Raw genomic sequence first — 22,646 nt, 5'->3', positions numbered from 1 at the left:
CAAGCCCGCATGGTTTTACTTTTGGTTTCCATCCCAAAAGGCCTCGTACTATTAGAGTTGGACATCTCTTTATATATTAGACACTCCTTGTCTAATTATCCAATGTGGGACTTTGATTGACATCTCTCATTCTCCCCCTCAAGCTAAGGACCACACACCTTGTGCCATTTTTCCTCTAGCGAATCATCTCGGTGCCTTGTCGCATCTTCGACATTCGACACCCTTAGTCGAGAATGTTCTTCCCACAATTCCAGGATCTTCTGACTAATCTCTGCCGAACCTCCCTTTCCACCTTGAAGGGTCCCATTCCTACTCGAAGGGTATTTTGGTCTTCTTGCAGATTTCTCGTCAACCGCTCTGATACCAATTGTTGGGATTGTGAAATCCCATGTCCAACTCTATATTATCCGATTAGTACGATATTGTCCACTTTGGGCCTAATTAGCAAGCCCGCATGGTTTTACTTTTGGTTTCCATCCCAAAAGGCCTCGTACTATTAGAGTTGGACATCTCTTTATATATTAGACACTCCTTGTCTAATTATCCAATGTGGGACTTTGATTGACATCTCTCAGCTTATGCCGAGAGGATTTAATCGAGTAGAACGGTGTTCAGTATGCGATCAATTTGTATATTTTAGGCTGGATCAAGTACTGCAGTTGGAGCATCGAGCGGTTGGATCTTCTCAGTTCGATCGATGCAAGTTGAGGATCCATTTTTGTTGTTTTTTTAAAACTAGTCCCGGTTATTTTGCATATTTTTTATTTGTTTTTTTAATTTAATTTTGAATACTGCTAGTTTCTTTTTTTTTTATTGAAACAATGTAGAGCTTCTCAACGGTGTAAGCTTAATTTATATTGTTGATATGTAAGTTAGCCGGTTATAATGTGATTTTTTAGATAATTTATAAATTAGCATGTCTATATTATTATTTAACTGGATATATTATATGTTAGCTGGTATTTAGATTTTAATTACCAGTTATACATATAGCTTATATGTCTCATTTTTAAATTAGCATTCTTATATTCTGATTTATCCGGGTACTTTACATTTTAGCTGGTATTTAATTCATATTTACCGGCTATTTTGATCGGTTAATGATTGTTATTTTGTATCAGTTCAGATAAACAAAAAATTAACTCTCTAATAAATCACAAAACATATGATTAAATTTACATGTTCGGGTAAACATAAAATTAACTCATTAACAAATCACAATACAAATGATTAAATGGTTGTTTAGCCGGTTAACATTGTACTTGAATTTTTTTGTTATTGTTAACCGGTAATATATACTAATTATCTCTACATTTTTATAGTTAGCCGGTAATATTAATGATATAATTTGTGAAATAGTCGGTTAAAAATTTTACTTGGCTTTTATGGTTATATTTAGCTGGTAATATACACTAATTATCTCAAGATTGTCATTTGAATTTTAACATTGAAAACATCTAAGACTCCGAGGACTATTCGGGGAGTTTTTAAAGGGTTTGAAATGTAGAATCTAAAAGTCTGGAGCCGATTTGTGAAACTATTTGTACACTTGAAAATATTGGAGCCACCTTGAGAATATCTAAAGGTTGGAGGGCTTGTGTTGCAAAACATAAGAAATCGCCAATATTGTTCGATATCTTCTGTAACGAGACAGAGACGGCGAGGATGAACACTATGGCTAGGCTTGAATCCGAGCATGACGACATCGGCAGAGAAAGATGAGGGAGATGGTCCGGTGAACCGAGACAAACACGACGATTTGCGGCGAAGAAGAAGAAACTTGAGGCGGAGACGTTCGTGGTGGCTCTGTTTTTAGTCGATGGCGTAGATGAACAAGGAAGATGAAGCAAGTCAACTGCGTGGACGACAGCCACGACGGAGCAAGACAGAGATGAAGGAGTGAAGAAAGGTTCGACGGAATAAACAATGAAATTGGGACAGATGAGAGATGAACATGTTTGATTTTTAGACAATGCATGTATCGATTATAGTGCTTTCTCTAGACAAAATCTTTCACACGTGGTATATCAATATAGGAACTTTGTAAATGCGTAATATTTTTAGAATGTGTTAATACTTGAAATAAGGGCATAACTGACATTAAAAAAAAAACACATCAGTAAGAAAAGCAAACTTCCATCCATGCAAATTATAGAGTTATGTTTGTATAGGGAGTGCAATATCTCATAAAACAATGGAGTTAAAACAAAATTTACTTGATCTTAAATTAAGTCTGTTGTGAGTTTGAAGTTGTATCATTAGAAGAAGTCCCACTCATGACACTCAACACCGAATGTTTCCTCTGAAGCTTCACTCTTAGCTGTCTGATCTTAGCATCAACTCTAGCCGTGAAACCAATCTTTGTCTTCTCTCTAGCCTTGGACTTCTCTCGTTTCCACATTCTCTCATCCTCTAAATCAATCTTGAAATGCTTGATCTCTTGTATAATGTGATGGTCAAGAGGGTTCACCGATCTTTGGTACGAGATGTGAAACAAGTAAGGGAGCGTTGTAGCGGCAATGACCAGGAGTGTGGTAAGCCAGAAGATCGGCGCAGGCGCTAGAACCTCGATGAGCATGTGGAAGATGTTACCAGAGAGTTTTGGTGGTAGCATACCGTAAAGGGCGAGGAAGATGTACCAAGCTCCTATGCTTCCCCAAATCATTACGTGTTGGATCCAAGTGAAGTGGCTCATGGTGAGAGCTATTTGTACATTTACTGCCCATATGATGCAAGTGAACATGGCGGTTCCCATGGCGTTCATGTCTGCGGTTTGGCCATCAGAGCGGAATGATTGGACATGGAAGATTCCGAGGTTGAGTGTGAAGATGACTATGGATGCGTAAACTCCATTCCCCATCCATCCGAGGATCCTGTACCAGTCGAAGAACAGGTTCTTGGGGCCTTGTTGATACAATGCAGGGAACTATAAAAACAGAGGCAAAGATATGAAGTTTAGGAAGTGTTTTGTTTTGTATGTGAAGATGATAGAGAGAGACTATAACCTCTAAGCAGACATCAGAAGGAACATCTTGTTCGAAAACTCCGAGAGAAATGACGGGGAGAGAAGTGAGAACAACGTTGAAGAGTAATAAGTAGGAGTCGTTGAATATTGATTGACCAGAAAATCCGGTGAAGGCTTCGAAGTAGAAGAGAGTTAGGCCAAACGCTATGTTCTTGTAGAAGAAGTAACAGATCTGTGAAAGCAACATTTACCAATGAAGATCAAGTGTATATGCTGTCTGGTGATATATCAAATTATCTGAAACGTATATACTAACCATTTGGGCTATTCTCTTGTAGCACCAATGTCCGTGGACAACAAGTAGTCTCTCCAGAAAGCGAAACTGGGCTATGGAGAAGTCACTTGCCATTACAGCCTGCAAAAAGAAAATAGAAACGTGTTTTGTTAGAAAAATAGGCGAAACTTGACTATGTATGTCTCATTGTGTTGAAGAGAAGTTTAAGCACCTGCATGCCTTCAACGCCGCTGATGCCAACACCAATATCAGCTTCTTGAATCATGCCAACATCATTTGCACCATCACCGATTGCCAAAGTTGTCTTCCCTGTTCCTTCTTTCGCTAGCCTTGTTATCTGACAAAAAAATAATCAAGACAATTGTAATGTTTGGGAAACTAATAAAATTGTTTTGAAGGTTTATGGAATTTTCCATACAAGTGCTTTCTGTTTAGGAGAGACACGACAGCAGATTACTGATGCACAGACAACTGCAAGTGCAAGAAACTGGTACTTGGCATCATCCTTCAAAGCATATGTAAGTGTCTTCCCATCAATGATCAAAGCAAACGCTGCATGTGGATCTTTTTCTATTTTGATCATCTGTGAGGCATTTGTGATCTGCATCAAAATACTCTCCTTTGCAGCCTGAACATTAAAGACATTTTTTTTATCTACATCACACGAAATACTCGAATGAAACAGTAATGTACTTTTTTAATAGTTTCGACATAAGATACGTACAGTTTCGGAGTTTTGAGATGATTCCTCTACATTAGCAAATGAAATGGATATCTGCTTCATACCCTGTCGAAGTAAACTGCAGGCGTATCTGCATTTTGGCCAACCAAATCATTTAGTCCATTTAGTCTTAGAGGAGAATAAATCTTGTAAAAAAAAAAAATCAGTTCCAGGGTCTGTGGTATTCGCAATAAAGAAGAACAAACCCTATGTTTATTGCTGTCTCCATCTTATCTCCTGTCAAAACCCATATCTTGAGACCAGCTTGGGCAAGATTATCTATGCATTGAGGAACCTGATCAAGTGAACTACAAAAAGTAAGCTGAAAAGAAGTTTTTGAAAGAGTGATATTGGGTAATCACAATGAAGTTTGTCCTATATAGCATACCCCCTTTTGCAGTTTGTCCTCTACAGCAGTAGCTCCAACAAGGATCAATTCCTTCTCCATCATATCTGATACCTCTACGAGACGTTGGCCATCACTCAGAGCGTCATCTTCGTCAACACTCGTCGCAAGGTGGACTGGCTCACGGATAAAATGAGGAGCCGTGACCATACGGTGTCGGCGACTCACGGAGACATGGACCAGAACACTAGAGACATTATCATGAGAGAGTTCAGGTCTGGCTCTTCGCGTGTGCTGATCACGACCGATCTCTTGGCTCGTGGGATTGATGTGCAGCAAGTGTCTTTGGTTATTAACTTTGATCTGCCGACTCAGCCTGAGAACTACCTTCACCGTATTGGTAGGAGTGGGAGGTTTGGGAGGAAAGGTGTGGCGATTAACTTTGTGACCAAGGACGATGAGAGGATGCTTTTTGATATTCAGAAGTTTTACAATGTGGTTGTTGAGGAGCTTCCATCAAACGTAGCCGATCTTCTTTGAAGAAGAGGAAGAAAAGGTTACTTGGTTTGCAAGTTTCGTATTTGATTTTTGACCCCTCTCTCTCTCTTTCTGAATCATCTCGAGACCAGTTTTTCATTTTTTTTTTCTAGTATTCAACCAACTCTTTCGAACATATGTTGTTTCTTTTTACCATTTTTCTTTTTTAATATCATGCAATGTTTACCTAATTTTCTAATCATTCGTGATTGTTAGAAGGTTTATGGATTTAGAAAACCGTCGACATAATAAATGGCCGTAATTAACAATAAGTGATATGTGCAACAAACAAATCTTAATTTTTCTTTTTTTTTAAATAAAAGAATTTGGATTGATCGACTTACGCATATTCCTTCAAATTAAAGTACAACTATTTTTAATCTAATTCAGCCAAATCAAACTAATTGTATTCATTGCATTAATTTGGTTTTTCATCTTAGGTAAGTATATTTTGATTTTTTAATAATATCGTTTTCGTTAATTTACTTTAATGCCAAGATTATTTTTGTAAACTTTTTTTTTTAATGAAATCACATTACGTATAAAAATATTTTCGCTTTAAATTTTATAAATGTATTTTATTATAAATGTTATTTGGAAAATATAAAACAGAAATTTAAATTTAAATTAAAAAGAAAAAGAAAAATCTTTTGTATTCATTAAATATACCTTAATTTATTTTATTTAAATTATTTTTTAATAATTTGAGAAAAAATGATTTAAATAAAATACTTATTATTTTTAAAATATAAATTATATTATTTAAAATTATCTTTTTAAAATGGATTTTTTAAAAACTTTTAATCAAAGATTGGTAAGTCACAATGTCTGTTTTAATAACTTTTTGTTACTTCAACCTCTTATCTTTTTCAAACTAAAATTATCCAACCTCTCTCTAATCTCTTTAATCTTGAAAACACCAAATTTTACATTAATTTCTCATTTTTTGTGTTATGTCTTTCTTACTAATCTATCTTGTTTTTGAACATTTTTTATTACATGGTTCTCATCTTCCACTCATTTAAAAGTAGATCTATAAATTTTGGATATGTATTTTTGTGATTTTTATTAAGGTAATCTAGCTCATCTTCCACTCATTTTCTATGTTTTGAAGTCATTTGAACGTTTTTGGATATGCAGATTTTTTAGAGCTGAGTCAGGTTTTGGAAGACTTGTGAGAAATATTCTCGGAAGTCTTTTAACATATAATGCAGTAGAAGACTTTTCAGATCATTCTTCGAGAAAGTCTTTGTGGAGGAATATTCTCTAACTCTATATGTAATAATTTTGTTTATGATCTGTTTTGTGATTTGTATGTATACTTTTTTTGTTGTAGATTCTTTTGTAAATCTAAAGAGATGTTAATGAAAAGAGATTGGTAAATATGTTCATGTCTACAAAATTATTTTACCAAAAGTACTTGACATTATTGAAGTTATTGATCTAACTTCAATAGCAAAACACAATAACACAAAAATTTAGTCAAATTTACTAAAATTAAGGAGAACACTTCTCAAGAAAACTTAATCATATTCACAAAAAATCAAACATTACATAAGTTCAAACATATAATACTTTGACTAGAAGACTTCTCGAAAGTTTAAGCGAAAAATTAAAACATATGAGAAGTCTTCTCGGAAGACTTAAATTTTAAGCAGAAAATTCAAATATAAGCGGAAAATTAAAATTTATGCGGGAAACTTAAATTTTATTTTAAATCTTAAAAAATATATCTTATGATCTAAGAAAACACATTAAGCCACATGAGTTGATATTCATGAAGTTACTTAACACTATTGAAAGCTAAAAAACATATGTTGAAGTTGAAAATACAAGTTTTACAAAAACTAACATAGAAGACTCCCCCAAAAGTATTCTCTCATTAGCTAGAAACATTAATAAACATGAAAATTACTAACTTCGTAATTATCACTAACTTAAGTTATGAATTTCATTCAGGAGTTCAGACATTGACTAATATACATGAATTAATAAGAAAACATTATAAAGTTTTTTTAATTTTAGAGAAAATGAAAATTTATTAAACATTGACCTAGAGAATTTTAAAGACTTTTAGAAGTCTTCCGACATAAGACTTCTTGGAAGTCTACCATTTAAGTCATTTTCCCAATTGCAAATTTACAAACTGAAAGTCTTTTTTTTTGTAAATATTGGCTTACTTTTGGTTTTGAAAAAAAAAAATCTCAAAGATGTCAGAAAAGACTTGTGGAAGTCTTCTCATTTCTTTGTTGTTAACAAAATAAGTTTTAAGATTTCAAGAGAAATCGTCTTTAAAAAACACAGAGAAAGTCAACTGTAAAACTAACATATTCATTGATGAGGAGACTTTTGTACTCTTAGCGAACAGATCTGTAAAAATTCAAAAATCAGTCTTAGATCTAGTGAGGTTCATGTTTACTTTCTTCAAACACACATCATTTCTTAGTGAAATTTACCCACTAGTTCTTGATAAAAAATCATGAACTTGAGTAATTCTAATAAGCTTATAAATTGTGAAATAAAAAGTTGGGATGAAATAAGAGAGAAACTGAAAGGGAAATGGTTTGTGTGTGTAAGAAATAAGAATATAAAAATGGAGATGTTGATTTTAGGTGCATTTAAAGCTTGACATTGGTTTTTCATGGTTATTGGTGTATTGATAATAATAGCAATGTTGTAAATAAAAGACGAATATAAGGATGACTGAGTAAATCAAGCAATTTCAAAAAAAAAAAAGGCATTTTCATGAATAATCCAAACTTTTAAAGTGAATAGAGAAAATGAAAGTTCCAAAAAAATCATGGGTTAATTTTGCATTTAACGTTTTGTTTTGAGTCATTTTTGCAAAACCCCCAAAAATTTATCCATCGGCTTAATAGTTCTTGTTTTGTATTTTTTGAATGTGTGACTTAATGGAAATTGGTTGGTTTTTATGTATATCAAGAAATATTTTAAATTTAACCAAGTCAAAAAATTTTTATCTATCATACAAATAAAAACTAGAAATTTTGAAAAAAAATTTTGGTCAAATTAGATCCTTTTATATCGGAATTTTAGAAGATACATAGCTTAAATTAGATATGTTTCAATTTTTGATTCATCTATAAATATAATTATCTGTGTTTGTAATTTTAAAACACATTTATTTAATTATCAAAGATGAAAAATGCTTTTCAACCTCCGCTTATTGGTTGTGTTATGCTCACAATTCTTCTTTTCGGTATGTATTTGTATTTGTATTTGCATTTTAAATTTTATTATTATATTGTACAATTATTTAAAATTAAAGTTATTGTGATATCATATTATTTTATATACCTATATAATTTGTATATTGAATTCTATAATCTTGAGTTTAGCAATGTACCCAAAATAATCAATGACTAAGAAAGAGATGTTCATAGTTGAAGTTTTTCTTTTCCTATATAAAAAAAAACTCTTTTAACCAAAAATACTAATTTTCTGTTTTAAATATGAAAACTGAAGTTATATTTTAACTATTGTAATAACAGGAGTAATGACGATTGCTCAGAAAAGAGGACCACCGTCAAAACCAAAAACTTGTATCGACATGTACCCAATCAATAAAGGAGAATGTGATATTACTCAATGTAGAACTGAATGTATCAAAAAAAGGAAAGGGGATAGTTTTTGCACTAAAAAAAGCGACGGAACGAGTGACTGCGTATGCCTTTATAGTTGTTAACCCTGATTTTTTATCTACATTAAAACTCAAATAATATTTATAATAATACATGACTTTATCAAAGAAAAAATAACAATATTATTAATTGTTGTTAGTTTTGTAGCATAATAAAGTGTATTAAGTTGCCAAATCTAAATAAAAATAACAAATATTGATATGTCGGTTGTCTTTTGCCTTTTTCTTCATTAAAGTGAATTGATAAAATATTATATTAGAATTAGTACCAAATTTCATGTAAAATTTGAAAATAAAAATAATGAAAACTTAATTGTTTACCATGTAGCAATCTTATGGATAAAATGATTTTTATTTATTTATATATTTAATATTTTAGTTCTTAGTGAAATTTAAAATTAAAAGTACCGGTGAATATCCAACACAAAACTAATGAAATATAAATGGAAGTACACAATCATATTTCATGGAAAGGCGAGTGAAATTTTGAGAAATTGCTTGCATAATATTAAATTGGATACAAAATTTTCAAAAATACACTCAATCAAAAATATTATAATATTTATGTTTTAAAGTTTAGTGCATATTGTTTATAATTTAGTAATTAGTTGGTGAGGCTGAGTTTATACATTTTTATAAATAATTTTTAAACATTTATAAATAATTTATGAGAGTTAATTTTTTTTTGTTTTTCATAATAAAATTATGGTATTTATTAAAATGGTAACCATTTAAATGTAAATTTTAATTGTTAGAATTCATTCTAAGTTTTTAAAGAGTCTATATATGATAATGTGATCTTTTTCAAAATTAAAGTAAAATAATGATTTATAAACTATAACTATATCATACATTATTTTTTAATTTCTAAATATCTAACACATATACATTAATATTTTTGAAATGATATTTTGCATTTGAGATCTCACATTAAATACTAGAATGATACGCTTAAAGAATAATAAATGATTAAATTTTTATTAGCTAATAGAAGTTTAAAACATATTTATATATAAATGAGAGAAAGTCTAAATTATCAAGGAGTAATCCAACTATCTCCCAGCTTCTTTTTTGGATGACAATTTTTTTTCCTTCTACAACCAATCTAGAGGAATAATGTCAAGTAATGTTTATTAGCTAATAGAAATTTAAAACATATTTATATATAAATGAGAGAAAGTCTAAATTATCGAGGAGTAATCCAACTATCTCCCATCTTTTTTTTCGGATGGCAAATTTTTTTCCTTCTAAAACCAATCAAGAGGGATAATGTCAAGTAATTTTTTGGATTTTAAAACTATACGAGGAAGTTCATAGACAACACATATTAATTATTCTCGTGCTCATGCATGGATATAAAAGTATTAAAAAATATATGATAAAAGTTATTAATATTCCAATTATATTTAAATTATTTTGTATTATATATATTATAATATTTTAGTTTAGATATATGTAATTTAGATATATAATATTTATTCGATTGAGTTTTTATATTAGATTGTATTTACTTCTCCACATTTAACCATAGTATTTTTTGTTTCAATACCATAGTATTTTGTGCTGAAATAGAACAAAATTTTAATTAATTTTGCATTTAGACTTTTGATTTTGGTATAGAAATTTGTTAAGATCCCTGAAAGTGTACCAATGAAATGACCCGACAACTTCTTTTTATAAAGTTTTGGTAAGATCACACTGGAAATGAAATGAAGGTTGTTTTCAAACTTTTCTTTTTGACAAAAGGTTGTTTTCAAACTTTTGTTATATATTATAAATTTAGATGATTGTGTAAGTCTAAATGAATATTCTAAAAATAATAATAAGTCTATTTTTTGTAATTTAGTCTTTACTTTTTAGTCTTTTTCTTGCCAATCTAACAGAGACATCGTATCATCAAAATCACACGTGTCATTTATGGCATGAGTTCTTTAGAGAATAAAATTAATAATATATCATTTAACTTTCAAACTTTTTTTTTTGATAAAAGGTTGTTTTAAAACTATTGTTAGTATAATTTTAGATGATTGTGTAAGTCTAAATAAATACTTTTAAAATAATAATAAGTCTATTTTATGTAATTTCTATAGTCTTTACTTTTTAGTTCTTTTCTTGTCAGTCTAAAAGAAACATGGTATCATCAAGATCACAAATATCATTTATGGCAGGAGTTCTTCAGATAATAAAATTAATAACACATCATGTGTAATGGCAACATTACATATTCATTGGCCACGGTGAGCATCAAACGAAGTCCTAATTTCAGCGCAATACATCGATGAACTATAAGTTTGTAACATAACTTGTATGATATGCAGAAGAGAGGTCGACGACAGCTTCTTCTTTAAAAACCCATATCCAGATAAGGCTTCAATGTCAAGTTCCATAACACAGCATCACTGATTTCTAACTCGACAAACAAGCAAACACGAAAAAACAAGAAACACACAACACAACAAACAAGCAAAAGATTTGAAAAGGAAACCATGAAAATACGAATGGGGGAAACTCTTAATTGCCGAACTGATTTTGAGTGACTAAAATGACCATAAGTATAAAGGCAAAATGAAAGAAATTAATGATCTCTAACGGACAAATAAATGACTGGACACGACATTCTATTTGTTTACACATTATGAATTTAGTGTCTATCAGTCCACTAATATAGAATTTCCCCCAAAAAAAGCTTTTGACAAAAAAAAAACATTTTTAAAACAGAGAGAAAGAAGTCGATTAAAATTACCGGATTGATTATTTATGAGTGGACTAAGTAAATCATAAGTATAAAAAGACAAATGAAACGTTACGATCGCTAACGATCAATGACTGGACGCTGTTCTACTTGTTTTCACATTATGAATTTGTCTTATAATCAATCCGGGCAATATAGAATCTCCCTCTTCCCCCCCAAAAAAAGAAGCTTTTGAGAAAACAAAAAGCATTTTAAAAAACAGAGAAAGAAAGAGGATTTTGATACCTTACGGATGAGAGAAAGGGAGACGGCGTTTACTTTGGGAATCAGAATCACGGCCGATAGCTTCGTCGTCGTCGTACATGATGTAGCTCCCGATTACAAACATGATCTTGTTTTCTATGGGTTGTATTAGGATATGAGCGACGGAGAAGAAGGGGACGGGAAGTTGCTCTCCGGCTCCATGGTTCCGAAACTGATTATTATTATTATTTTCTTGATGGAAAGGAGAATGGGATTATCTGATGTGAGATCGTTGGAAGTGGACTTTTTATAGATAAAAAGGAAATCTAACAACGGCTACTTCCCGAAAACCAAAACAGAAACGGCTACTTTTCAAACGGCTAACACGAATTTTCTTTTTTTCACTTTAATTAAAAGAAACGACTACCTTTCAAAAACAAAAACAAAAAAAATATAATTTTTTTTTATAATTTTAAAGAAAGAGCGGTTATTTTCCGAAAACCCAAAAAAAAATTAACAAAGGAAATATTAACATTTTTAAATTTGAATGTTAATTTTTGATATATTTAAAAAAAATAGTTTGCATAAGAGATATTAAATTGCATTTGGGATTTGAAATATATACCTTCTCATGTAGTAGTTCCACAATTCGTGTGTTGGTAAGGTTAGGCAGCAAATGTTTGCAATTCCAAAAAAGCCGTTATGGTTGTAGCAATAATGTAGTTTGTAATGTATTTCTTTTTCATTTTCATTAATATTAGTGTGTACACATACGTAAACGCAGTTCAGTACCCTCTTTCTTTTTTCTAATATCTAGTTATATAAACGATTTGAATAGTGAGAAAAAAATAATATAATTTTTGTTTTCTTTATCTATCTTCAATACACATATAAGAAAGAGCGATTTGCAAGAAAAAATATACAATAACTGTAAAATTTGCAAAAATGGAAAAGCTCTAGAAAACATGGTTGTCAGACTATTTGTCTAGGAGTATTTTACCATATGTCCCTTCTTTAATTAGGTAGTTTAAATTTTAATATAAAAAGCCAACATATATTATTATATATATATCTATATACACGTAATGAAAAAAATTTGTCTCCGTTCCACTGGTGTCGCCGCATCTCCGCCGCACCAGAACGTTGCCTGCGTCTTCTCTTCTTGCTGCCGTGTCCGCGTCTTCTCTTCTCGCTGCCGTGTCTGTGTCTTCTCTTCTCGCCGCTGTCACATCTCCGTCGTTCGATTGTGGGCACATGAGATGAAGCTTATGCCGAGAGGATTGAATCGAGTAGAACGATGTTCAGTAAGCGATCAATTTGTATATTTTGGGCTGGATCGAGTACTGCAGTTCGAGCATGATAAATCAAGCGGTTGGATCTTCTCAGTTCGATCGATGCAAGTTGAGGATCCATTTTTGTTGTTTTTGCAAAACTGGTCCCTGTTATTTTGCATATTTTTTATTTGTTTTTATTGATTTAATTTTGAATGCTGCTAGTTTTTTTTTTATTGAAACAATGTAGAGTTTCTCAACAGTGTAAGCTTTAACTTATATTGTTGATATGTAAGTTAGCCGGTTATAATGTGACTTTTTAGATAATTTATAAATTAACATGTCTATATTATTATTTAACTGGATATATTATATGTTAACTGATATTTAGATTTAAATTACCAGTTATACATATAGCTTATATGTCTCATTTTTAAATTAGCATTGTTATATTTTGATGTATCCGGATACTTTACATTTTAGCTGGTATTTAATTCATATTTACCGGCTATTTTGATCAGTTAATGATTGTTATTTTGTATCAGTTCAGATAAACAAAAAATTAACTCTCTAATAAATCACAAAACATATGATTAAATTTACATGTTCGGATAAATATAAAATTAACTCATTAACAAATCACAATACAAATGATTAAATGGTTGTTTAGCCGGTTAACATTGTACTTGAATTTTTTTGTTATTGTTAACCGGTAATATATACTAATTATCTCTACATTTTTATAGTTAGCCGGTAATATATACAAATTAATGATATAATTTGTGAAATAGTCGGTTAAAAATTTTACTTGGCTTTTATGGTTATATTTAGCTGGTAATATACACTAATTATCTCAAGATTGTCATTTGAATTTTAACATTGAAAACATCTAAGACTCTGAGGACTATTCGGGGAGTTTTTAAAGGGTTTGAAATGTAGAATCTAAAAGTCTGGAGCCGATTTGTGAAACTATTTGTACACTTGAAAATATTGGAGCCACCTTGAGAATATCTAAAGGTTGGAGGGCTTGTGTTGCAAAACATAAGAAATCACCAATATTGTTCGATATCTTCTGTAACGAGACAGAGACGGCGAGGATGAACACTATGGCTAGGCTTGAATCCGAGCATGACGACATCGGCAGAGAAAGATGAGGGAGATGGTCCGGTGAACCGAGACAAACACGACGATTTGCGGCGAAGAAGAAGAAACTTGAGGCGGAGACGTTCGTGGTGGCTCTGTTTTTAGTCGATGGCGTAGATGAACAAGGAAGATGAAGCAAGTCAACTGCGTGGACGACAGCCACGACGGAGCAAGACAGAGATGAAGGAGTGAAGAAAGGTTCGACGGAATAAACAATGAAATTGGGACAGATGAGAGATGAACATGTTTGATTTTTAGACAATGCATGTATCGATTATAGTGCTTTCTCTAGACAAAATCTTTCACACGTGGTATATCAATATAGGAACTTTGTAAATGCGTAATATTTTTAGAATGTGTTAATACTTGAAATAAGGGCATAACTGACATTAAAAAAAAAACACATCAGTAAGAAAAGCAAACTTCCATCCATGCAAATTATAGAGTTATGTTTGTATAGGGAGTGCAATATCTCATAAAACAATGGAGTTAAAACAAAATTTACTTGATCTTAAATTAAGTCTGTTGTGAGTTTGAAGTTGTATCATTAGAAGAAGTCCCACTCATGACACTCAACACCGAATGTTTCCTCTGAAGCTTCACTCTTAGCTGTCTGATCTTAGCATCAACTCTAGCCGTGAAACCAATCTTTGTCTTCTCTCTAGCCTTGGACTTCTCTCGTTTCCACATTCTCTCATCCTCTAAATCAATCTTGAAATGCTTGATCTCTTGTATAATGTGATGGTCAAGAGGGTTCACCGATCTTTGGTACGAGATGTGAAACAAGTAAGGGAGCGTTGTAGCGGCAATGACCAGGAGTGTGGTAAGCCAGAAGATCGGCGCAGGCGCTAGAACCTCGATGAGCATGTGGAAGATGTTACCAGAGAGTTTTGGTGGTAGCATACCGTAAAGGGCGAGGAAGATGTACCAAGCTCCTATGCTTCCCCAAATCATTACGTGTTGGATCCAAGTGAAGTGGCTCATGGTGAGAGCTATTTGTACATTTACTGCCCATATGATGCAAGTGAACATGGCGGTTCCCATGGCGTTCATGTCTGCGGTTTGGCCATCAGAGCGGAATGATTGGACATGGAAGATTCCGAGGTTGAGTGTGAAGATGACTATGGATGCGTAAACTCCATTCCCCATCCATCCGAGGATCCTGTACCAGTCGAAGAACAGGTTCTTGGGGCCTTGTTGATACAATGCAGGGAACTATAAAAACAGAGGCAAAGATATGAAGTTTAGGAAGTGTTTTGTTTTGTATGTGAAGATGATAGAGAGAGACTATAACCTCTAAGCAGACATCAGAAGGAACATCTTGTTCGAAAACTCCGAGAGAAATGACGGGGAGAGAAGTGAGAACAACGTTGAAGAGTAATAAGTAGGAGTCGTTGAATATTGATTGACCAGAAAATCCGGTGAAGGCTTCGAAGTAGAAGAGAGTTAGGCCAAACGCTATGTTCTTGTAGAAGAAGTAACAGATCTGTGAAAGCAACATTTACCAATGAAGATCAAGTGTATATGCTGTCTGGTGATATATCAAATTATCTGAAACGTATATACTAACCATTTGGGCTATTCTCTTGTAGCACCAATGTCCGTGGACAACAAGTAGTCTCTCCAGAAAGCGAAACTGGGCTATGGAGAAGTCACTTGCCATTACAGCCTGCAAAAAGAAAATAGAAACGTGTTTTGTTAGAAAAATAGGCGAAACTTGACTATGTATGTCTCATTGTGTTGAAGAGAAGTTTAAGCACCTGCATGCCTTCAACGCCGCTGATGCCAACACCAATATCAGCTTCTTGAATCATGCCAACATCATTTGCACCATCACCGATTGCCAAAGTTGTCTTCCCTGTTCCTTCTTTCGCTAGCCTTGTTATCTGACAAAAAAATAATCAAGACAATTGTAATGTTTGGGAAACTAATAAAATTGTTTTGAAGGTTTATGGAATTTTCCATACAAGTGCTTTCTGTTTAGGAGAGACACGACAGCAGATTACTGATGCACAGACAACTGCAAGTGCAAGAAACTGGTACTTGGCATCATCCTTCAAAGCATATGTAAGTGTCTTCCCATCAATGATCAAAGCAAACGCTGCATGTGGATCTTTTTCTATTTTGATCATCTGTGAGGCATTTGTGATCTGCATCAAAATACTCTCCTTTGCAGCCTGAACATTAAAGACATTTTTTTTATCTACATCACACGAAATACTCGAATGAAACAGTAATGTACTTTTTTAATAGTTTCGACATAAGATACGTACAGTTTCGGAGTTTTGAGATGATTCCTCTACATTAGCAAATGAAATGGATATCTGCTTCATACCCTGTCGAAGTAAACTGCAGGCGTATCTGCATTTTGGCCAACCAAATCATTTAGTCCATTTAGTCTTAGAGGAGAATAAATCTTGTAAAAAAAAAAAATCAGTTCCAGGGTCTGTGGTATTCGCAATAAAGAAGAACAAACCCTATGTTTATTGCTGTCTCCATCTTATCTCCTGTCAAAACCCATATCTTGAGACCAGCTTGGGCAAGATTATCTATGCATTGAGGAACCTGATCAAGTGAACTACAAAAAGTAAGCTGAAAAGAAGTTTTTGAAAGAGTGATATTGGGTAATCACAATGAAGTTTGTCCTATATAGCATACCCCCTTTTGCAGTTTGTCCTCTACAGCAGTAGCTCCAACAAGGATCAATTCCTTCTCCATCATATCTGATACCTTCTCCAGCAATTCATCTCTATCAGCTCCAACAGAAGTTTTGGCTTTATGAAATTCACTGTTCCATTCCGAATACTCTGCTTCATCCAGCTTTCTATATCCGAGTGCCAATGTACGTAAACCAGCTTCACCGTATTCATTCAAGTGCTTGGTAGTAGCTCCTAGATAATCTTTACCTTTCTTTGATAACCGTTCAAATATGATGCTACAAAAATTAAAAGGAAAAACATTAAAGTTCGCGTAGAAGAAGTGATAATCAATGTGGATAATGGAACTAGCTTGAAGTTATGTATCCAAACCTGTCAGCACCTTTACAGAGTAGAAGAATCTGCCCTTCCTCATCCCTGATAATGGCAGACATTCTTTTTCTTTTGCTAGTGAAGTCTAGAAGATTTAACACTTTGTATTCTCTGTAAAAATAACCACCACATGATTAGACATCTACATGAAACACATCAACTGATTAATTTACAGTCTCACCTATCAACTGGCTGGCCTGAAGGTGAAAACCGTTCAGCAATAAAAACACTTGTTTGAGTTCTCTTAGTAAACTCAAAACCAAACTCCCTAGAAGCAACAAGGAAAGCAACTTCATCAGGAGACTCGGCTTCATAAGTACACTTTCCAGTATCTTCATCCACCTCAGGAATAGCAGTATGACAAACCGCTAGTATACGGAAAAACATCAAAATCTCATCAGGATTCGGCTCATTTACCCAGTTATCATCCATCAGACGGTTATCCTCGAAACTAAACCCCTTAATGCCAGTTGTCTGCTTCCGATCCTTTTCATCACTAGCAGTGATTACAGTCTCCAACTCAAAATCTGAGGACGTCCTGCTGGCAAGTTTGGTGTAGCGTTGTGTCCTGACTGTACTCATTGGAACGTTTGTAATCTCATCACCTTGCTCCTCGAGATCCATCGCCATCTGCTTTGCAGCAGCTAGTTCCACTTCACTGGCACGGACACCGTAAGAAGTACCAGCGATTGAGCATTTCAGAAAGTCCATCTGGTTACACGTCAAAGTTCCTGTTTTATCAGAAAGGATGGTATCAACTTGTCCCAGCTCTTCGTTCAAATTCGATGTGCGTGCCTGAGCTGGAGTCCCGCTCTCGCTGTCATACAACTGCAAGTCTTGATTAATGAAAGATGCTTGCAAGACTTTCACTAACTCGATGGAAACATACAGCGAGATGGGAATCAAGTAGCCGTAAAGCAACAGAGCAGTGATCAAATGGACTACCCAAGCGTAGAGAGGATTCTTTGGATTCGTTAAGCTCTCAGGCCTGTCTGGTCGCAAGTACCACCAGTTTCCCATTTGAACTTTCGTCATCACGGCAAACCCGAGAGAGCTGATGAAGGAGACAAACAAAAGAAGCGCAAAGAGAGTGTATATAATATAATCCATTCTCTTCTCAATGCTGCTTCTCTTTGAAGGAGACTTGGTCGAATTCTGCATGACTTTCGTGTCATGACCGGTGAAAACCACAACCCCATAGATATAAGTGGTGTTCCTCAGCTTAGAATCTCTCAGCAGAATCTGGTTAGGATCAAGTGGATAAACCTGCCCATCACACTCAAGGTTCCCAACGAAGGTATACAAGTTGGGATTCGGGTCTTCGCATTTGATAATCCCAGAGAAACTCTGAAAAGACTCATCCTTTTCCAACGCCAAGGTAGCATCCAAACACCTCTTAACTTTCAAGTTAGTCTCCCCATCTAAGTTCATCGTCTCCACATAACAAATCCCATCCTCGTAGCTGCTCGACAACAAGAGCAAATCAGCAGGAAAAAACTCATCTTTATCAACTCTCACCACATCCCCGACACGAAGCTTCTTCCACATCCTACGACCAAATTCACCATGTCCTTTATGAACACAAGCCTTCCTCGAGTTCACCCCCACGTCCTGCATAAACCTGCGCCAATCCTCCAAGGCCTCTTTCCCCATACTAAGCCCAACAACGAAAACAAGCGGAGCAATCATGCTCCACTTGTTGAAAGGCGAGAGAGGGAAGACCGAGAGGATGGCAGCGACGAGGAAGTAGAAGTTGGCGACGCGGTGGAACTGCTCGTAGAGGCATTTGGGGAGGAAAGTGAGCATGTTGTACCTTGTGGTGGACACGTAGTTGGATCGGTACCTGAGGAGCTTAGTCGCTAAGTGGAGATGAGGCTGGTTGCAGTGGACGATGCGGGTGTAGCCTGGTCCGTTGATGACGTGGGGGCCTTGATCGTCGAGCGTTTTGGGCCTGAGGCATCTGAACGTGTAGAAATGGCTCTTCTTGATCCTTGATCTAATCCTACTACGACGAGCCATTTGATTTGAACCTCCTCAATGTTACTGCCAGATTCGAACAAAACGTGTTAGATTTTGAAATTAGGTTGTTCAATTTTGCCCTAGATGATGACAATCAGATAACTTGTGACACAAGAGAGAGGTGGAGATCACGTGAATGTCACGTTATATACAGAGAGAGAGAGAGATCGGAGAAAATCTCCGAGGCGAGATGTACCTGAAATCGGGGAGGCTCGTTCATGATCAACGCGAAGGTAGGCGTGTTCACGGTGTAAGAGAATCGCCGATCCTCGATGCGAGAAGAGGAACGTAAACGAAAACGCTACGAGAGAGAGACAGAGATTGAAAATTTTGGGAGGGAGAAGGAAGGAGATTGGCTATGGCTCCTCTCGTTCTCTCTCTCTCTTCTCCTCCTTCACTCTCTCTCGGACTGCAACTCAAAACCAACGCAGCAATTTTCGTTGTATGTAGCTTCCTTTTTTTTTAATTAAATATTAGCCTTTATTTTATTTTTTATTTTAAAACTAATCTGGTTGGTAATTTTTTAATTTAGTTTACATATTTTAGATTCATTGCAGTCAGCACTGAAATAAATAAATAAAAAAGTAGAGAGATTACTACAAATCATGTTGAATCTATTTACATAAACCAATTTTCTACTTCTACCAAGTCAATTCATGTTGAAGAAGGTGTCGACACCTGCAGAATGGCCAGCTTTCTCTGCACATTTGGAAGAATTCAACCGCAATAAGATTTTCTTTCCCGAATTCCGGATCAGACATATACAAGAGCACAAAACACTTTGGCGGACAAGCTTGCACGTGGTGCGAGGAGTTCTCCTTCAGCTATGCTTTATGTCAATTCTACCCCATCGATTTGGCTCTATGAATCGGGTGATTTAGTTACCTAGTTATGTTGTCAAAAAAAAAAAAAAACCAATTTTCTACTCAGCACTGAGATAAAAAAGGTAAAGAATATTCTTTCAATTAATAAAATCTATTTATATAAGCAAACCAATTTTCTACTGATTAAATTGTTAACCATAGTGTTTCTGCTTTTTGTTGGTATAATACACGCACGCACAGAGCACATGGATCAAAAACCAGTTTGGACCGTTTTGGTTTATGCATCAAACCGTAAACCTCCTCTCATCTCCGGTTTAGCACTTGTTTTTCTTTCCTTTCTTTTGCAGTCAATTCACAAATCGGAGCAAGTTTTATTGATGATCTCACACTACAAACGCAAATGAAAAGTTCATACATTTTTTCAATACACTCATAAGCAAACCACTTGATTTTTTTTTAAACAGAATATATATATCAGAACATTAATAATTAATACATAAGTGATAGTTAATAGTAGTGGCTGATTGATGCTGCAAACTGAAGATGTTGTGCAAAGATGAACAACAAGTATCTAGAATTTGCTCAAAAACCATGGATCTTGATGTTATCCTTCTTCACAAGACCAGCCTGCTTGAACACTCTTAAGATCAGAACACACAAATCTTTTGCTATAAACCAACTTCAAACGAACAAAAAAACAAATGGTTCTACCTGAACAAGGAAGGTGGACACGTTCTTCCTCTGATCACCTTGAAGCTGAATAACCTACAATTTATAGAAAATCCTCAACTCATGATAAAGTATATATATTTTCAAATTTAAATATTTATCTGTTTATTACAAAAAAAACTAGTCATCAGGACTAGTATTCTTGTTAGAAACCACAATTGCTTGACTATATAGAACAAAACTTGCCTAGTAGACAGAAGTAATCAAAAGAGGATACAAAGACAGACCTGTCCTAGCTCAGAGTCTTGGACGACAGTGCCATTGCAGCAAAACTCTTTCTTGAGGTCTTTGAGGATCTTGGTATAGCTGTACTCTTTCTTAAGGCCCTGGACAGTGGTCAGGCTTTTTCTACCATTACGCTGCTGAACACGTATGTGCACGTATTCCTTTGTTCCAGCTCCAGCTCCAGCGTCCTCAGCATTTGCATCAGCAAACGGATCTTTATACAAGCACCAAACAAACAGGATACAAATAAAATAAAATTAGCTTCCAATCAATTTATTACATAATTAATATTAAAAAGAGTATCAACCATAAAGCGGGTTTAATTAAGTTGAAAAATTTACCAAAGGCAGTGGGGACTTGAACTTCAAGATCTGACATGAACCTTTATCTGAAACAAGGGAGCAAACTCGACAAAGGACGCTGAAGCCTGTACAACGACATGAAAACTCGTATTAAGACAAGTGATTTCATTACAGAACACGAAAGTGACAACTCGTGATCATCGTAGTTAATGATCGTGAAACCGTAACATATATATTTCTAGATCGAATACATACAATAAGATATTCATAATCGGATCTCAAATCGATTTTGGAGTCAACTTCTCCTGGAAAAACGAATCATTTGCGATGAATCGAATACACAAAATAAAAAAGATCTTATCAAGATCAGAGAATATAAATAATCTACAAAACTCTGAAGAGAAAAAAAAACTTGATCCAAGAATCATGGAATTGAGTATCGGAAAAGAAACATGAATCAAGGAGAAAGAGATCGAGATGAATCACCTGATGTAGATTTATTAGGGTTTCGATGATTTGAAATGACGAGAAATGAAAACCCAGTATTCGGATAAAAGGTAGCTTATGTCTTGTCTTGTCTGGTCTGGGAGGGGAAGAGGACAACAAACACGAGAGGAAGAGCTACAAAATCGATTTCTCTTAATTATTATTTTAAAAAAATTTAAGCAGCACTATTGGGTCTTAATAAGGCCCAACTTGTTTTGGATTAACAAAGACCAGATTATTGAGCGTGGTTGAAGCATTACCATTGAGATCTCCTGAAATAATATAGGGTTTAGTCCATGCTGGGAATCTCACCACCTGGTTTGATCCTATCAAACTAGGCTTCGGAATTTTAACCGGATCCAAAAATTACAAACCAAAACCAATCAGGAAGAACAGGTTTTACGCTAAAATACTTATTGTGTACAGACTCGCGGATCACGGTTTGAGTCTGATTTCTACCAGAAATCCGATCAGATCTTTATTACTTATAAAATTTGTATATGTTAAGTACTTTTGAGTATTTTTCGGTACTATGAGTATTTTTTTATATTTGGATTCAGGGTTTTAGATTTCAGATAGTTTGGGTTTCATATTATATTTCAAATTTTTAGAAAAATATTTTGGTTATTCAAATAAAATTTTGAGTATTTTATGGGTTTTCGGATTGAATTTTGGATTAAGAATTTGACATTTTCGGATATTCACATATTTTCGGGTTTTGACAAATTTCTTTGATATATTTTCCGGGCTTCAGGTATTTGTTCATTAAAACTTATGATTTTACATCTCTCTCATTGCAGGAATCCTCTATATATTGGCTTCTCTTTGTTGTCTACCTCGTTGCCAAAGCCATGTGCGTGAAACTAGACATCTCACCAGAATTTCGTAATGGCGCGGTATATGTTTTTTCAAACTTCATTGTGGATTCTAACTAGAATGATTGGTCACAATATATATTCTAAATCAATGACTATGGTTTAACAGCTACCTGAGCTGATCTCTTTATCAACCAAGCTTCTTCCCACGGTCATGAATCTAATGTACTGAGAAACTGGCAGAAGAAGGACAAGCTCCATGACTCCATCTACCAATAGTAACACTCAACAAGCTCAATCCAAGGTTACACAAACGGTGTAAGCAGCAGTATTGGTTCATCTT

General features: G+C 34.4%; 4 protein-coding genes across 4 annotated transcripts; 1 reads left to right on the top strand and 3 right to left on the bottom strand.

The window, feature by feature from the left end:
• Nucleotides 1–757: 757 nt before the first annotated feature.
• Nucleotides 758–4,554, bottom strand: LOC117127404 (phospholipid-transporting ATPase 6-like). Its single transcript, XM_033277667.1, has 8 exons — nt 4,370–4,554; nt 4,188–4,276; nt 3,985–4,072; nt 3,679–3,888; nt 3,472–3,597; nt 3,282–3,380; nt 3,006–3,197; nt 758–2,926 (listed from the first exon to the last, which is right to left on the bottom strand). The coding sequence occupies exons 1-8, from the start codon at nt 4,535–4,537 to the stop codon at nt 2,228–2,230; spliced, it is 1,671 nt and encodes a 556-aa protein (XP_033133558.1). The 5' UTR covers nt 4,538–4,554; the 3' UTR covers nt 758–2,227.
• A 7-nt stretch (nt 4,555–4,561) lies between these two features.
• On the top strand, nt 4,562–4,867 carry LOC117127340 (eukaryotic initiation factor 4A-6-like). The gene has a single exon (XM_033277435.1). It carries the CDS (start codon nt 4,562–4,564, stop codon nt 4,865–4,867), a length of 306 nt encoding a protein of 101 aa, XP_033133326.1.
• A 5,616-nt stretch (nt 4,868–10,483) lies between these two features.
• On the bottom strand, nt 10,484–19,860 carry LOC103832619 (phospholipid-transporting ATPase 6). The gene is made up of 11 exons (XM_009108665.3): nt 19,119–19,860; nt 17,085–18,946; nt 16,904–17,014; nt 16,533–16,809; nt 16,351–16,439; nt 16,148–16,235; nt 15,842–16,051; nt 15,635–15,760; nt 15,445–15,543; nt 15,169–15,360; nt 10,484–15,089 (listed from the first exon to the last, which is right to left on the bottom strand). Exons 2-11 carry the CDS (start codon nt 18,920–18,922, stop codon nt 14,391–14,393), a joined length of 3,729 nt encoding a protein of 1,242 aa, XP_009106913.1. The 5' UTR covers nt 18,923–18,946; nt 19,119–19,860; the 3' UTR covers nt 10,484–14,390.
• A 237-nt stretch (nt 19,861–20,097) lies between these two features.
• Nucleotides 20,098–21,740, bottom strand: LOC103832618 (protein translation factor SUI1 homolog 2). Its single transcript, XM_009108664.3, has 5 exons — nt 21,489–21,740; nt 21,042–21,127; nt 20,703–20,914; nt 20,458–20,511; nt 20,098–20,373 (listed from the first exon to the last, which is right to left on the bottom strand). The coding sequence occupies exons 2-5, from the start codon at nt 21,076–21,078 to the stop codon at nt 20,329–20,331; spliced, it is 348 nt and encodes a 115-aa protein (XP_009106912.1). The 5' UTR covers nt 21,079–21,127; nt 21,489–21,740; the 3' UTR covers nt 20,098–20,328.
• Nucleotides 21,741–22,646: the final 906 nt, after the last annotated feature.

This window comes from Brassica rapa, chromosome A08, assembly GCF_000309985.2.
Source record: "Brassica rapa cultivar Chiifu-401-42 chromosome A08, CAAS_Brap_v3.01, whole genome shotgun sequence".
Taxonomy (NCBI): Eukaryota; Viridiplantae; Streptophyta; class Magnoliopsida; order Brassicales; family Brassicaceae; genus Brassica; species Brassica rapa.
The sequence above is the reverse complement of the archived record's forward strand: the minus strand, read 5'-3'. Positions and strand labels throughout refer to the sequence as shown.